Here is a 19,372-nt window from a genome sequence, read left to right as displayed (position 1 = left end):
ATTAATTCGTATTGACAACGTAAAAAAATCTGGTTCATTGACTGGACAGGATACCCTTGTATTGCCACTGTAAAAAAAACTACGGTAAACAAAATGTAAAAATCATAAACACTTTAAATCAAATCAAATAGATATGTTAGAATTGTAAATATTTTATGGGGAAAATATTAATTGTAAATATTTTTACATAGGTAAGTAAATATATAATAAATTTAAATGCATTTTTATCAAGCTTATGATTTTTAATATATGGCGACACACAATATTTAATTTTATATTTTATTGCCATCTGGTGGCGATCGACGAAAGTTTTTAGTAACACATTTTTAGAAATTCATGGTAGATGCCTGTAGATGCCTTTAGATGGCGTTGAAGTCACATTTGATCGTAAATTGAGGCAAAGAATTCGCCTTAAGGGGGGACATGCTCGTCGAAGGTCAAAATTGAGTTTTTATTGTATTTTCAAACCATGATCCTGGACACTCCTTAAACGTTGTAGATAATCTATTTATATAATTTTGAAGCCTTATTATCCTTTATAGTTATTTTAAACATTTGATGACTGCATAAAGTATTTTTGTTACATAAAATAGTATTCTTTTAAACCTCTCGCTCTAATGTTTTAGAATATAGTCATATTTCGGTACATAACTGTGCAGTGGTGTTAAGATTTTTTACGTTTATTATTTTTTAAACGCATTTATGAAACTATTAGTATAATTTATTAAGAGATAATTTTTGTAAAATATTCACGATAAAAAATTATATTGATAATCTCTGTGATCCCAAATTTGACAACAATTAGGCATTTTATTATTCAAAAAATCGGCAAGATTAACACATTTGAAGATGATTTTAAAGCTATTTATAATAAGCTATGTCTTTGACCATTCAAGTGTGATAAACATCTTATGAATAATGATTGCTTTATAATAATTATTGACCTAAGAATAAGGTAGTGTTTTTTTGAAATACGCTATTTCTTTTGTCATTCCCCAGTAGTTAAGCTACAACATACGGCCGTAGCCATAAATTGACCAACTATAATTAAAGTAGGGAGTAAAATTATGTTAACGCGCGTGTTTGAACATGTACCTAACCGAATTTTTTTTTATTTTTTTTTAAACGGTACATGTTCAAACACGCGCGTCAATATCATTTTACTCCCTACTTCAATTATAGTTTGTCAATTTATGGCTACGGCCGTATATTGTAGCTTAACCACTGGGGAATGACAAAAGAAATGGCGTATTTCAAAAAAACACTACCTTATTCTTAGGTCAATAATTATTATAAAGCAATCATTATTCATAAGATGTTTATCACACTTGAATGGTCAAAGACATAGCTTATTATAAATAGCTTTAAAATCATCTTCAAATGTGTTAATCTTGCCGATTTTTTGAATAGTAAAATGCCTAATTCTTGTCAAATTTGGGATCACAGAGATTATCAATATAATTTTTTATCGTGAATATTTTACAAAAATTATCTCGTAATAAATTGTACTAATGGTTTCATAAATGCGTTTAAAAATTAATAAACGTAAAAAATCTTAACACCACTGCACAGTTATGTACCGAAATATGACTATATTCTAAAACATTAGAGCGAGAGGTTTAAAAGAATACTATTTTATGTAACAAAAATACTTTATGCAGTCATTAAATGTTTAAAATAACTATAAAGGATAATAAGGCTTCAAAATTATATAAATAGATTATCTACAACGTTTAAGGAGTGTCCAGGATCATGGTTTGAAAATACAATAAAAACTCAATTTTGACCTTCGACGAGCATGTCCCCCCAGCCATATTGTTTGATCGACTAGTTAATTTTTACTATAAGCAAAGGTTGAAATACCTATTTAATTATTATTGAATGAGGTGTACGTGAAAAATCAAAAACAAAAATATATTAATTAAAAGTTAGAATTTGAAGAATTATTCCATACATGGATGATGAATCGAAACATTATTTTTTTAAAACTCTGAAAGACTAAATTTTTGTGAATGACGTGTTTTTGAAATAATCTGAAGTCAAATTACTATATCGAGATTTATGTGGAATGTTTAGTCTATGTTATTATTGTCTATAATCATTCAATATTATTATTTCTCATTTTTCTTATGTAATTTCTTTATATTATATGTTTTTCTTACTCTCTTACTTTCTATCTTGTTTAGGCTTAACTATATTATAATTTATATATGGACACATTGCTGGTTGCAATATCTTTTCTTCAATCCATTGTTATATATATTTGTAATAAATGTAACTGTTTGTTTTCCCTAATAAATAAATACATAAAAATAAATGTAGAAGTATGATATAGACTTATAGAGTATAGACTAACAAGTCAACAGTTGTAGTATAAGTAATATAATATTATTATTTAAACTATGTGAGAGTTTATTCCCAATGAGAAGATATTTTCACATCAGACTGGGATTATTAATAAACGCAGAAACATGATTAGCAAAGTAAAATAATGTTCTAAACCATTTCCTTTGGCTTGTTAGCAGGCCTGTGCAGAGACTCGGACGCTAATCAACAATATGATAACGTCTTCCTGTCCTGTCGGCGTGTCGGCGTGTCTGCGTTTCTATTTTCCATTCGAAAAACACAAAATGTACGAGATACATATTCAGTTGTTATACTAAAGTAATAGTGCATATAATTAAAGCGACCTATAGAAGCTATTAAGATTTTAAGGAATATAAAGTTATCTTAAAACTGGTAAGCAATCTATTTTTCTAACCATACCTAACTACATATTATATGTAGCAAATAATAAAATATCAAGGTTTAGATTAGTGTTGTTATGTTATTATTAATAATAATCACAATGGTAGTATTGAGATGTACTTATAATATAGAAGTTGCCTGTTAGTTTACATAATTACAAACTGTTACTCGTTTAAAATTGGCTATTGTTTTAAATACATCACAAGGGTTAAGCAATAACATCTCAATCAACCCACACGTCTTCTGAAAAGCTAACATGAAAAGCGGTCGAATGTGACGCATTTTCGAAAGCGACATCTCGCAGCGACTTATATTGTCGTGTTAATAATAATCACAATAAACAATTGGTAACATCTCGCCGGAGTTTCATTTCACACTTTAATAATATATACGAGGGAATTTATAAACTGACAGATTCGATCTTTCTTAGCGCAGCTTTTGACGGAGTGAACAAACCCCGAGGAGACCCCAACGCGAGAGACTTTCCTAAGCGCGAAACCTTTTTAGCAGGATATGATAGAGAGAGTATAGTACGGCGCTTTATCATCATAGAGTAGTTATTCCAGAGCCTCGGGGCTACAGTTTTGTATTGTTCAACGTCGAGGTTATTGTTGTTACGGCAAAACTAATGAGGTTTGTATGAAAAACTCGGCCCGAAGAAAGATGAAAATTTTCGATACGGAAAAAGCTTTCACACGTTTATTCAGATGTTGGATTAACTTGTTTGCCGGGTTGTAATACATAGGCGGAATCATTGTATTGTTGTGGGTGAGTAGTAAATCTAAATATGAGATATGATGTATGTAGAGAAAAGGAATAATTAATCGTTTTGTATCTAGTTAAAGTAAACTTTTAGCACAACGTAAAGGTGCGAAATTATTGACGTTGTGCAAATATTATAGTGTATTTTTAAAAGTGCGTCGGTGTAAAACTCATTGCATAGCCATAGATTACAAACAAATATTGATTGTATATAACAAAAATGTTGCCAGTGGGATATACGGTCAACAAATATATATATATATATATATTTTAAATCATCAGAATTTACGTAAGAGTTAATTTATTATGATGAAGTGTTTATAAAATATGGATGTGAAGCAGAAAAAATATTGTAAGGTCTAATGATTAAAATTAGTTATAAAAAAATCTCAGAATTTTTTGAAAATATTCTTTTATTCGCAGATTTGATGAAATATATCTACAAAAAAGTCAGTCATGAACTCGTCGATTGTAGAAAACAATGATTTCAATTAATATGTTACTAAATTAATTAATGAAGCAAGAACAAATGGTTTATTTTGATAAGGACGTGACAACCGAAATAATTATTGTTTTAAATGACTACCTAATTCGTCATATAAATAGTATATTATTGTCAGAAAAAGAGAATTACTTAAAATATATATATGGTTAAATAATTATTATATAGTAGTTAGATACCTATACTATAAATATATATAGATATTACCTATATGCAACAAATCTTTAGCTACCGACTTTAATATTATATAATTATGTTGAATGTTCTAATAGAACTAGCTTTAGTTTGTTATATATGACTGCGTCTGGTGTATTATTGTAGTGTGTACCTACGAACTTACCTACTATTTGTATCGCGCAGCGATTTAAATGTTAGGGATGGTAAACTATATTATTGTACAGAAAAACTTAATAATTTAAAATAAACATAATACAAAAAAGGTATAAAATCATGTTAACATGTAAAATATTTGTTTAGATGTTAATATTCGACCAAGAGTAGTAGTATTAGTGGACACGACTCAGTGGCGAAGGCTCCATACTAAGCGATTATTTAAAGCCTATCTTCAAGAAAACTACTGTTTAAATTAGTCAAGTTTAGAATCAAAGAAAAATTACGCGCGAGTAGCGACATCTGTTTTTGTTCTTTGAATGACGATTATTGACATCATAATCGAAAATTGTTTTCTATACTTATGATGACTCATCTCTTCAGGCAAGTCTACAAATTTTGTCTCGTTTGGTAAGCGCTCGAGACACAGCTTACAGCTCTTTATGCATTTTTTTTTGTCTATGCCTGCCGCTTTAAGCAAATAATAAATAAATAAGATGATTAAAAAAGTAATGTCTATTGGGTTCAATCAGATATAATTATTAATTGTTTTTAAAAATAACAAATAATTGTATCTCGTGATTATTATTTAGATTAGTTCAATCATAGACAAACATAATTTATATAATTTTAATTCAGTCAGATCGTTGTTCCAAACGCAGTGGTATAGTTTTATTTTGTTAGACAAAATTCAGTGATTTACTGTGTTCTGAATGTGGATAGATTATATTATTTTGTACTCTAAGTCATTTTTCAGTGCTTTAAATATATAAGTATTTATTAAATGTCTAGTTTTCCGATTGATTTTGAAAATTGTGTAAGTATGACAGACCAAATTTTAAGAATATCATTCTCGAGTTTGACGTTTGTTAAAAAATCATATATTATCAAAGCTGGAAGGTCAAGGATTCATTTAGATTTGTACTCAGCAAAAAAAAACGTATATTAGATATTGTCACAACAATTTATACGATAAATATTCGTTTTTAACTGGCAGTTGTAAAATGATTCAGTGTGTCGTTGTCATTTTAGTGTGCACCTATTCATCAGTAGTAATATCATAGGTAAGTATTATCTTCTTATCTCCCGTAAGTATGCCTGACAAGTATGCTCCTTTTCTCTGATCTCCACAGCCTACCTCTTTCTAAAAGTCACCCTTCGCCACTGGGACACGTATATGTAGAGACAAAAAGTTGGATGTTTAAGGCTTCAATGTTCAATAGGCTGATGATGACTGCCTCGATACTAATTGAATCTATACCCAGAATTGGCCCATGAAGTGGACGATCGTCGAGGTCTGAATTTAATATTTAAGGTGAACAGGACTCGGAATGTGCCCTGGGTGGGAGAGTCAAAAATGAAGATTTAGAAAGAATTAAAAAAGAAGAGACAGATTTTGTCAAATTGTTGAAAGCCATTCAGTATGTACATAATATAGAGTAATAAGTGGTCACAGAATCTTTAAATTGACGGGTTAATTAAGTTCGTTGGAAATACGTCACCCCTGAATTTATTGATAGCAGTGAAATTCGATAAAGTATGCCTTTATACATTGGTGGATATACGTAGGTACCTATGTTGATTTACAAAAAATATTTTATCTATGGGCAATTGCGAAATATAAAAAAAAACACGTGACTTTAATGAAAAAGCAACGCAACGCATCAATATCGTTTTCGCTCAGGTAAAAGTTACCATCAACCAAAACATAGAAAGATTATTTTTTGGCGGTTTAAACGGTGTACGAAAAATTAAGTTTTAGATCTTTGTTGGTAGAAATTAGCCACAAGTCTTATTTACTGTTCTTTCCAGTTTAAAGATAACATTGTTTTGAATCCAATAACAAAATAAATGTACCCCAAAACAGTAAAAATTACAATTAATAGATAGTGACGTTTGCCTGAACAGTAGACAACATAATACTATTATTATGTGTCTGTTTTTATTATTAGCAATTTAAAGATAATTAATTTAAAAAATCAGTTTACGACGCTCTTGTAAAATGACATGGAATAATATTTTCGGTATATCGGTTTTTATCGACATATCTTTATATTGTACATTGCATGTTGTGGCAATTTAGGTGAAACATACCTAACAATCGATATTATAATGTTTGCGATTCATGAGATGGTTTTGTCGGCGCCTGCGCACTTCTTACACATGGTCATTACAAACAATTTCCCTTTTTTGTATGAAAGAAATGAAAATCTCATTTCTTACCTGGCTGGGAGCCCGCCTCTATCGCAAATTTATATTTCTCATGACTAGAGATAAGTAACTTTGTACACCTTACAACTTATACGCCTTCTTATGAAATGATTCCTATCACCCAGACATTAGTGTCGATGAAGTTTCTGTATGACATCGTATTATGTGCATAAAACTACCAGTATATTCGAGAGATAAATAAAACTTACCGGGAGTTTACGATTGAGCCTGATGATCATTTGGCCTTCTACGTGACTCGGCTACATCCTTCTTGGCATTTAGAAGCACGTAGATGTAGATGATGTATCAGTGGAAAACCCTTGACATTACTGGCTTGATCCGTCTACCAGGTATCTGGAGGATGATTTCCCGGTTATCGTAATATTTTATAGGTTGTATATGTGAAGACCTACGTAACCAAACAACTGAGGCGGCTCTCGTGGTGCAGTTGGTAAGGCGCTTGCCTTCCACCCGAGAGTTCCTGGGTTCGATTCCCGGTCATGACAAAAACATTTATGTATTTTTCTCAAAGCCTGGGTGTTTGTGACTGTTCAAAATTACTAACAACCACCTTGTACGAAAAAGCAAGGACATGGTTATTAATAATTCTAAAAAAAAAAAAAACCAAACAACTGAAGTTTCTGACACAGGGAAATCGAGTGGAGTCTATCTCGAAAGTCAACCTCGATGACCACGGGGTAGTCAAGATACGCCCATCTGCACCATTTATCATATATGTATGTATTTTAAATGCGTATATTGGTTATCTTGCCTTTAAAGACTAAATCTAGTATGTATATTTTCAAATTGGTAATACAAGAAATGCATTTTAGTTGCTTGCAGTTTTAGTAATACTTTTACTCCAAATTAGAAAACCAGGTTGATTTTTAAATTTTGTGACGTACCTAAGTGAATTTGATTTTATTTATTAAATGAATGAAAATAATGATATTATTATGTTCTGTATAACCTTTATGTCAAGATATTGAGCATTACTAACAGTTATCAATGTTATCATAATATGTTATCTTTATTGTTTTTAAAATATAATGATAATTTATATAACATAACATGTACTAATAATTATAAATGGCAATTACATACCCAGTGATACATATAACAAAAAACCATAAAATAGGCACACAGTTTGTATTGAGAAATCAATGACGATAAATAAAATAATAACGTAGCTCAAAATAACATACATTTTAGAATGTCCAGTTTAGATTTCGTATTTGTCACTACCGTAATCAATAATGAAGGTTATTGAATTTCACAATATCTCTGAAGATATTATGCAATGAACGCAGACACGGTAGAGTGTAGACAAAAAGAATTGGTGAAGTTCCCTAGATACTTCCGAGCAGGAACTCAGAAATAATCTGTTCTGTGCTTCCGAGACTCGCATTGAGCTGCATTCACGATAACCGGAATCACTAATCGAGAAAGAGTCTATCATCGTACATCATACTAAACCCGTATGCTGTATGTAGGCCCATTAAGGTAATACACGAAAATCATGTACCGAAGTGTTTTCGCTAGGTTGAGTATAATAATGTACCTATACGAGAAGAATTAAACATAAGGTTAGACGTAAAGAGTTTGGTCAATACCTGCGCTTCCTAAAGACTTCCTAAAGATCTTCTGTTTTAGAACCCGCGCATTAGTTGTTGATTCACCGTGTAAGTTGTTTACACAACGATTTTCAGTGTCATAATAAAAATGTTATTATATGTATAGAAAAAAAAACGTATATTAGGACACACAAAGATTTTTATTTATTTAGAAATCAATTATGGCAAAAGTGAGAAATGTTCAGTTAATTTTATTATCGTAAATAGTGGCAGAGCCGCAAATATACAATGTATTTGCGCTTTCCGGATTACTTAGATTTGTCCCTATTTTTTTTAGGAAAATATTATGACCTATAATATCATCTTTTGGTGCCATTAATACTTAGTAAAAATATGTGGCAATATATTACTCACCTCCCGTTGAACTGTATTCGCCAATATATCGCTTTGTGAGATAACGTACTGTGACAGCTGAAAGAAAGGAAAAAAAACGATTAAAATAGAGAAAAAATTGACACACACCACTTTCGTTACGCCTCGGTATATGTAGGAAGTAGCGGAGGGAAACTAAAAATTGACCATTATGGTGTCTATATTTTTATTCAATACGATCGTGGTAACTGAATATTGTGGTGTTCGGATACGAACATATCAACTTCACAGAATCTTTTGAAATAAAGCATTTTATAAAAAAAATCTGTACATAAATAAAATATGATTCGAATGGGTAAAATAAATCTGTTGAAATTAGTTTTATTTTACTTCTGAAGTATTTCACATAAATTTTTAGCAGCTTTATACGTAATTGTGGAAATGAATTAAAAGAATATTTTCCAGTGTATTTTTCAAGTTACAACATATATTTTTTTCATTTGACCATGTCCGATCTAATAAGATCGTAATATGGGCATCCGCAGAGTGGAGGTTTGTATTAACAGATTTTTAGTTTTGACGAGAAATGGAAGTCGGCCACTTGCTCAACCTATTGGGTCCATACTCTGCATCATACACAAATTGAAAAATAATATGTTTACTTGCCAGACCCAGGATTCGAACCTGGGACCCACGACGCTATAGGCCGACGCTTAAACCGCGCGGTCATCGTGGGTGTATAATAATATAAAATGTATAATAATATAATAATGTATAATAATATAAAAATGTTCTAACAAGAATCACTCCAGGGAAAATTCACTGAAAAAATCAATAAGCAAGCTACCAGCTACAGTACCAGGATCATTTTTATTATTGCGTACCTGCACTTCGAAAGGTTACTTTGTGCACTGCTTTAACCGCATCAGACTCAGGATAGATCGAAGAAGATTGATCCTTCGCGAAAAATTGATGGATCGTGATCAATGATCGGTGATTGCCTGATCATTCTTGCAGCTCGTCCGTCTCCCTTATCATTAGCCGCATCTATATTAAACATGATGGGGGCAATAACGTCGGACAATCACTTGAAAAATACAAGTGATTTTAGATAGGGACTTACGTAATTTGAGAGTAGTGATCGTAGATGATTTACCGGATGACGACCCAAATGGTGAAATTAAAAATAGTTTAAAGTGGGTTAAGTGCAATTTTTACATTAACACACATATACTTATTTATACCATCTGGTGTGAGTTTTATTGATAATATGCATAAAAAAACTTATAAACATGACTTACCGATCAGGAGCGCAGGAGCCAGCTGAATTCCGCTCCGTGGTGGGTGGCTTAGTATAAATAAAAAAAAATGGAATAAATAAATAAACTCGATTATCGTAACGTAATAAATACTGCGAGTCATTGAATCTCTTTTGTTGCAAATGATTATCATACTCTTAAATTGATTGGAGGGATTAGCAGGCGCCATTTATTTAAAACAAGGATCATGATTTGTTAAATGACAGCCGAGAGGAGGTCCTGGGAGGGTCACTCCATTAAGGATGCATCGATTTATTATGAGCGTCCTCCCAATATCTCCCATGACGTTTTCAATGGTACGCGGGATATCGACAAATAAAGTTTGCATAAATATTTAATATTATGTTCTATTCTATATTGACATGGAAGATTCAATTATTGTAATGTAAGGTAACGAAATAGTGGCGATTTTGTTTTATAGAATATGAAAAACCAAGAAACGTTTACTTTATATCTCTATAGCTAAATTGGGTTATTTAGAAAAAAGTTTTCAAACAACGCCAGAAAATAGGACGTATGTAGTTGAATGAAGTATAACCATTACACATTGAATTATTATTATTAGGTACGGTTATTCGCACGGAATAATATTTGAATTTGACACATTTACGATGTAAGTAAACCCATTGTAAAATAATTGTCATCGTCGCAGACAAGTATTTTTTGAGCGTTGCATCAGTATCGCCTTGACATAATATAATGAATTAATGATAGTCGATATTTTTATTTGATTTACTTAGTTAGGCCTTTATCATTCAGATCGATATATCATTAACGAAAAAGTTATTTTTTATGTGTCATTTTTATTGTAATGAAATAACAATTAGGTATAACTACAATAACTAATTAAAACTGTAATAATATGCCACTTCATTATAAAAGCCTAAAAGCATTATTTGTAATCGATTTTTGTGAAAAATAAAATTACTATCTTGATGTATCACATCAGCCCGGCCGTAAAAAAAGAATAAATAAGCCCAAACATCACATAGGGTCCAAACACCGTTACCATGGTTACAAAAATAACATTAGCATATAATAATTGACAGTTTCAACCCCATATTATTGCATAGTACTATAATGGTAAAATACTGTATGTGTCTCTTAATAACACGAAGATCGCCGCAATTGATATGAGAGAGCTCATAATCGTTGGATATAATCATTTAAGAGCTTAAAATATATTCTCGAAGCGGAAATGAAAATATACAGATGTCGTCGGGTGATTAAGTCAGCTTACCGTTTATTTAATTTAATTACATACATACCTGTAAATATATTATATTATTTGTAAGCATAGAATGTGCAATTGTTTGCGCTTTGATATATTATCAGTTGCACGCCTCTGCTATGATAATCGTTGAGGGTATAACTCGATCCACGAAGGTAAGAAAGATGAATCTACTTTCGACATTATTTTAATATAAACATATTGATTTTATACCAACTGTGAAAACGTAAATGCGAAACATCATTTTTCATAAAAAAATGTTAATAATGTTAACATACTTCACGCGTTAGGGGGTCATATTGTATGTAACCAAATACATCAGGCCAAGTCATCAAGCCACTAATGATACAATTTTATCCAAGAGTTACAAAACGACCACATGGTAGATTCTAACCAATAATTGTTATAATCTACTATTTTCATTTCTAGTGAGTCGTAGGTTCAGCTGGTTAAGCATACTATGTTTTGGTTAACTTTAACAAGACGAAAAATAGTTATCTGTACTCTGAATTTGGATATATTTGGGTGCTGGAAACCCTCTGCGTTCAGTACAGGTATTAGAAATTGATCGAAAGAGTAGATGAGTACCTAATACAGTCAAGTGGAAGACCACATAATATACCTACACAGGTATATTGTATGAAGTAATGAAAAGTAATACAACAAAATAGTTGATTATCACGCGATATATTATTACCTAAGTAGGTAGCTACACTTACCTACTTAAACAGATAAATATCAATGGGAAATATGAGAACGAAATAAGACAAAAAAATTAGAAACTTTTAAATTGATCTTGCGTTTGAATGCTTTTTAAAAGACATCAATCGATCATGGTTGTCTTAGATTTATTATGAAGATGGATTCATAATCCAAAACAATGTGTTTTTTTTTAATAAATATGTGTATTGAGTATAGTGGGTATACAATATACATACCTACATCTGATTTATTAATTCACACAACGGTTATCGCTAACGTCTTGTATATATGTCTATACCATATCGTCTTTTACTTGTAGGGGCATTCAAAGAATGCAAAAAGTGCGTTTTATTACTAGTACTTACCTGCAGTTAAACATTGAGCTGACAAGATTTTATTGTTGGGTATTGATTGAGAAAAATGTGACTGCCCAGGAATGTTTACACAACAGTTTCATTTATGAAGGCTAATTTAAATCGCTTTATTGAATTGTAATGAAAAGTAAGTAAACTGATTTACAAATAATATACATCACAGTAGTTTTCTCAGTACCCACGAACGAAGTGACTGTAGTCAATATTTTCGTTTACGTTATTCAGAAACAATATATTAACAAAACTCAAATCAGAAAATAATCAATATTTTATAAGATGAAAATAATAAATGATGTTTTAGGAATAAACTAACTGATACAATAAGTATGAGTGTGAACTCAGTATTATTAAATCAAACCAAGCTTAAGAACATGGATGGTAAGTAGCATTTTAAATATTTAACAATAAAGCTCTTTGAAACAGCTGAGTTTAATTTTTCATTATTTAAAATACACACTTTTTGGTCAATAATTGGTCAAAATACATAGGTACTATGAAATGGAAGTTGTTAACAATATGACTTCAGAGCTTGCCAACGAAAATTCACAATTAACAAAATTCAAGCAGCATACAAAATATTATTTTTGTACGCATCTAGTCGCTATATAAATGAAAAAAAAAGATCTATTTTGATCTGTGCCAGATATAGATAAGTACTACATTGTCTATATTTAACAAAATGTCGATTGAGTACCTACTTATGTAACACGTTTTAATATTAATACACAGGGGCATTTGAAAACAGTTTTCTTTACGACTCAAAAGCCTTATATTACTTTGTAGGAGTTATAAAATATAAGGTTGAGCCGTAAATCTATTATAATTCAATATATAATCTTGTATTTTTATCTATGTCTTATGATTCCCATTTAAAATATTACAAACATCGATTATATGGGTACGATATTTTATAGAATTCATTACTAACAGGCGAGAGAGCCGAGTTTTTGTAGTCAGTAAATCTCATTAGATCAATTACATGGAGTAAATAAATTATTTGTCTGACAGAACGAGGCATATTCAGAGTTACAGGTGTCCACTTTTTGCTAACGAAGTCAGGTATAGACGCATAGGCGACAGTCGCAGTGACGACCCGTGATTATATGATATAGAAAATGTAGCCTTAATTGTCTGAGGTAAAATTGATGAATAAAAGCAAACATTTTTTTATGTTTTTGACACCACGTGTTACGTCCATCAATTCAGCACGATTCTAAGTTAGGTATCAACAGCAACTTGAACATGTAAATGTTACGGCCTAGATTGGCTTTGACATGCTTATCTGAAGAAAATAATTAATCAGTCCCACGACTGTTAGTAGCGGTAAAAAAAAACTATATCGTTTAGCCATAGTAGGTAACATGATACATAAAGAAACCCATAGTTTTATATCCTATGCTAAAACTAAATTAAATTTAAAATGAACCTGAGATTAATGGATATCACGCAAAGAAATCCATAAAAAAGTGTTGCTTTATGAGTAATAACAGAATAAGTTAATTCTTATAAAATTTGAAGAATAAGGTTTTTAAAGCTAATATGTAATTAATTTAGGTGTAAACCATTTCCCATTTTTCTTTAATTTGCAGATAAGTGTACCTAGCTATATTTTTTTTTGCCCAACCAAATTTATTTACCAAAGATCGTGATGTTTTATATTAAACCCACTATTATATTATTTCAATATCTTTGTTATTTTTAAGCTATCAACATCAGAACTAACTTTAAAATGTGACCCTTGATTGCCTTCCACAGAGGATTATAATAGATTTGTTTTCAACTAATTAATAAAATTGTTTTAATTACTCTATGGTCATTCAGAATCGAGTAAAAATCTAGGATAGGAATTGGGTTGTATAATTATTTTGATAATATTGTATACCTATATACGGCAAGGGTGTTTGTGTTTAATGTTTTCCGTATTCTATAGACCATCTTCCTAATCTTTTAATATGCGTTGAGCAAATGGTCAACCATTTACTCTAGCTCAATTTTGTCACATTGTGGATGCTTATATTAAATTTACACGAATCTTCTGGGTTCGATAGTAATTTTATTTTCATATGCACTTTTCCTAGCGACGTTACTGGACAACCGCTTAGGAATTATTGAGGATTCCCCATAACTTGATCGGAAGTAGAGCCTCTTATGGCAAGAATTGTCACTCGGACAAATACGGATTAAAATCTCTAGGGTCCGAACTTGCAGACAGAGCGTCTCCATGTAAAATAATTTCCTACTGCAATACTTTTTTTGTGATCTGTATTAAGTATATTAGTGTGTGGATAGAATAACTTGCTATGATTAGATTGTTATCAACATATTATATAAATGATTCCTAAAATAAAAAAAAAAAAACTATTATAAAAGTTAGTTAGGTGCTGGCCGAAGAGTTATGCAGTTACACGTGTATCATTGTTTCACCTACCTGCGTAATATGTTGTCCATAATTGCATATTTTAGTAAAATAGACCTACTCTAATAAAAATATTAAAATTAAAAAATGTATTGAAATTAAAATAATACTTTCCGTTAATAAGTATATAAAGATTTTACGATTTTTTAAGTATTCGTCGTCATCATCATCATTCATAGCATGACAATCTAAGGTGGGTCGGTTGACCAGCGATCGTCTGACCCTCATCTAGCCAGTCTATCGACTATCTATAATACATCTCAGCGATTGGGCACTATCCATCCCTGGTGGTATATTGCTCCAGAGTCTTCCATCTTCAACAAATGTGGAGATCCACTCTTTTTATAGGAGGTCGTATAGATTCCAAGTAATTGTTATATTTTTTAATATTACATAGGTAATATGAGTAATAAAAAAAAATATTATGTTCTTAAAAATCAGTCGACAATATTTTACTACGATCAAGAAACCGGTCTAGGTCGTTATCAAATTATATGCATTTAGTGTTATATTTCGTTATAGTAGGTATCTACATAACTTTTTGTCAGAAATCATCATCAGAAACATGGATTCCAGATAAAAAAATAAATGTACACCGAATGGGACGCCGCGCAGGATATTCTATTGTTTTCGTTGTTGACGATGGATGTATTGGCGCGCTTCGTTTACGTAATGAAAAAAACTAAAAATATAGTGCCGCATAGATTGGCACGGATGAACATATTATTTTACATTTGATTCTGTTAAGGGAACTTTGACAGTTCGGAAAACATAAAAAGCCCCCCACAGAAAGGATTGCTGCCGAATGAGATTCTTTATATGATTAAATCTCTACACTCATAAAACCATATCTCAAATGTACAAAGTCAAACGGCAAGAGTGTAAACTCTCCTCCACACCTTTTAACATATTATTATAATATGAAGACGATATTATGCGCAGGTCACATGGGGACTGGAAAGAAGGTGTCGCCATATGTGAAAAATCAACCATTCCAAGCTTAGCTACGCAGACCACACTATACTTCTAGCAAATTTAAGCAGTACCTACCTGATGATTTGTTTAATATAATAAACGTTAACCCTCGAAATTATAACTGCATAATAAAATTATTCGTCTTTGTGTCAGAAAGAGGATTGTGAGCCCTTTCATATTAATTTCGAAATGGATTTAGGCAACCTTGGCTCTTTGGCGTCCATGGAATCGTTATTATGCATTTCTAGCACAATTTCTCAAAGGCTGACGTCTATTTTCCTTTACGGTTTAAGTCTCAACACTATAATGTAATATGGGTAAGATCTCAGTCTTGGTCATGCGAACTGATAATATAACTATTATATTATACAATTCAATAACTGAGAAGTAAAATCGAATTGAGAGATAAGCTGATATGAAACCGATGATTACGTTCGTATGTTGTCTAAAGCGATAAATGAGCAAATAAAACATTTGTTCAAACTCATCAGATAATATTGAAGGAAATACAAGTGTACTATAATTATTATTAGTACATTATGCTAGTGCTGTTTGATTATCTTATTGCTGTGAGTTATGTACATTGTAAATGCTGTACCAGGGCTGAATCAGAGATCATAAATTGACTGCAAACAAAATATGTTGAAGTTAGGTATTTACTTAGTATGGAGAATCTATTATATTGATTCATATAGTATGGTGGCAGATAACATTATTGTAAAATTTGAAACTAATACTCAGGTATTATGTAACAATTGAAAACAAGATTTTTAAAAATATTTTTTTTTATATTTATGTAGGTAGGTTAGTTTAAGTTATATATCATTCAAAAATATTATATAGATGAAATAAAAACTGTCAAAAACAGCCAAAAACCAACTTTTTACAGTATTGAACTTTATTGGATTTGCTTCCAGATGGTTCATATTATAAACTTAGTAGGTACAAATTAAATCCTAAAATAAGACATAGGTACCTACATACTATGGAAATAAACCTAGTTTATATATTTTTTTTAATGAGAAAGCCAAGCGATCTGTGTTTTGTATGATCTATGCCAGGGATGGCAAACCTATGTATATAATAAGATACGCGGGAAAATTTCAATTTAGTATGCAAAAGTTAAGTAGTTTATATACTAAATGTATCTTAATTCTACTGATTATTTAAATTTTACTTCATCTGTCAACTTTGAAATGTTTTATTGGCATATAGTACGTAATAATATATCAAGTGTTTTAAGAGGACATGTTTTTAAATGTAAAATATTTAATAAGAAAATCCGGCTCATCTCACATTTACTGCGCATGTACACGTTCACGTTACTGGTGAGATAAACATAAACGCATCTTGTGTTAGTACCTGTAGGTTATTATGATAATTCTCGTCGCTTTGGTACAGGCGGTACAGCCATACCGATTCGTATCAAAGTACTATTTTCAAAATCAAAATAACTCGAAGTTTGTCTAAGCCTTTAGAATATCTGCATAAATAGCGGGATCGTATCGTGAATCAAAAAAAAATGTTGAGGACTTTAAGCTCGTTTCTTGTAAAGCACGTTACCTGTTGTAAGTTTTATTTATTGGTTTTGGGTTAGTTAAGTTTGCAGATTGATTCCAAATATATATGGGATGTTGATATATAGGAGAGTAGAGACTTTCGTCGATTGAAAAAATGACCATGTCTTTTAAAGACTTAAAAAGAAATTTTCCAATATTCCATTCTTCTTCTCGTACCATGAGATAATGGATGGAGATGTTTGCTATATCGTATCGTCTGTTACCCCGATCTAATGTACCTACTCATACTAATCTTAAGCCCATTCTTGCCATGAAATGTAGCGTCGTCCTCCGTTACTTGGATTATGTGTTGGGGAATGCTGTACTTTTGTGCTCCTATAATGTGGACGAGTGAGTTACTGTAATTTTCTGGTTTTGATGCTACGCAGAATATGCCATTGTTATTTAAAATTAAATTTTTACAACAGGTCTATCAAACGAAATACTAAAATTGATGTTATTTAAGTAAGGACACAACAGTGGAAAATGATGGGTTTGTTTATTGTATTAGTTCTACGATATCACCATCAACGTTCCCCCTACAAACATACACATACAATTTCTTTTATAATGACAAAGTTTTAAAATTAAGTCAAAGTTCGACGAATTCGAACGCATGATACTCGGGAATATCTGTGTATTTATAGATACGTGATTATGAATATCTTGTCAGAGAGCCATTCCACTTTAAATGTATCGCAGGATTTCTTCTTAATGATCGCATTTGAAATATCACATCCACTCCTTTTTGACATTTTTAGCGGATAAGTTTTCTATAATAATTAATAAGTATAATAGTTGTACTATATATTATGTAACTGTGCAAACAATTGTATTGTTCACTTGAATTGTTTGTTACGTACACTGAGCACACCTGTAGTTATTTATTACAAAAATTGATTATTAGTTTTGTATTTTGTAAATATTTTAAGTAAAAACACTGCTTTATGGCACGAACACTTTTACCGTTTAAAAAATAATTCAAGAACCGTGATGTTTTCACAATAAGGACTACTTTGAGACTGTACTGACAATGTTTCTTGCAAGTTGAAACATGTCAAAGGAAATGAAGAGGACCTGGCACATAAGTGGTCATTGCTAAACACTAAAATACGTATCTTTTTTCGTATACTTTGGCATGCAATAGAACGGGACGGATATGGTGATCCCTTCTTGAAACTTTCTTTTACAATATTTTTGTGTGAAAACTGTGCGGGGATGAAAACATGTGTGCGGACATATTTTGGTAGGTGTGCGCGCACACATGCGCACACCTTAGAGTAGATGGAACATTGAATTCACCATATCTCATAAAATATGAATATCTGTTTTATTCATTTTTATTTACATGATAATTATTTTAATATAACGTTAATGTTATTATTATATCTATATTAGTCTATGGTTTCTAAGCCTGAATGTTAAATGGACTGCCGTTAGAAGATTTGTCTGAGAAGTTCTTTCAGTGGTGTTGAAGATTTTTTTTGAATAATTCATACCTAGTTTAAAGTGTTATTAATTTTATTTGAAACGTATTGGGGAAAAAATGTGTTTAAGGCGAAGTCTTCACTGGGCCTTTTTTAAAAAGGCACCTAGCGGAAAAATACGAAGTTTGCAATTTGAGACATTTTTTTGATAATTTACAATTTCAACTGTATTAATGAATACATATGTATCCGGGGTGGGCAAAGGCTGACTATGGCCTCAATGATGTATACCGATGCCAATAGGTATACTTCTAAAAAATGTTGAGACGCCACTGTCCAAGAAAGTCAGCAAATCCTATCTCTAGCCTCCGCGTGGCGTCCCCCGGGCAATGCAGATAATGTGCTGTATAACGCAACATAATATCTGTAGCTAATAGAGAAGGGTGCAAGGCGAAACTCTGGCGCCTTAAAACGAGAGACCTTTGGCTACGGGAAGGATCACCCAGACAGAAAAACCACACACCAACCCGTCTGGACAGCGTGGTGTGTTATGTCCAAAACCTTCATATGAAAACAAAAACTTCTAGAACCCGGCCCTCATTCTCCGGAGGCCAACCTGATACTGATCACGGCAGCGATCAGCGAAGGAAGGCAGAGGGTGCTAAAAATCCCCGGAGACCCGGAAAAGGCTGCCAACAGATGACCATTGCTACATATAACGCAAGAACATTGTCCAGCGATGCCAAACTTGTAGAGTTTCAAGAAGAGCTCCGGAATATCCACTGGGATGTTGTCGGACTCAGCGAAGTAAGGCGTAAAGGTGAGAGTATTATTACTTTACAAAGCGGACATGTGCTGTACTCCAAAGGA

General features: G+C 31.7%; 1 protein-coding gene across 1 annotated transcript in view; it reads right to left on the bottom strand.

The window, feature by feature from the left end:
• LOC147079219 (ras-related and estrogen-regulated growth inhibitor-like protein A) overlaps nt 1-19,372 on the bottom strand; it is a 355,251-nt gene that overhangs the window by 90,208 nt on the left and 245,671 nt on the right. The window contains exon 3 of the mRNA XM_085954631.1: nt 8,542-8,598. Coding sequence (XP_085810757.1) covers nt 8,542-8,598 — 57 coding nt within the window. The remainder of the gene's footprint in view (nt 1-8,541; nt 8,599-19,372) is intronic.

The sequence above is a fragment of the Rhyacophila brunnea genome, unplaced genomic scaffold (genome assembly GCF_057557595.1).
Source record: "Rhyacophila brunnea isolate RB1 unplaced genomic scaffold, BYU_Rbru_1.0 scaffold_10, whole genome shotgun sequence".
NCBI classification, from domain to species: domain Eukaryota; kingdom Metazoa; phylum Arthropoda; class Insecta; order Trichoptera; family Rhyacophilidae; genus Rhyacophila; species Rhyacophila brunnea.
The sequence above is the reverse complement of the archived record's forward strand: the minus strand, read 5'-3'. Positions and strand labels throughout refer to the sequence as shown.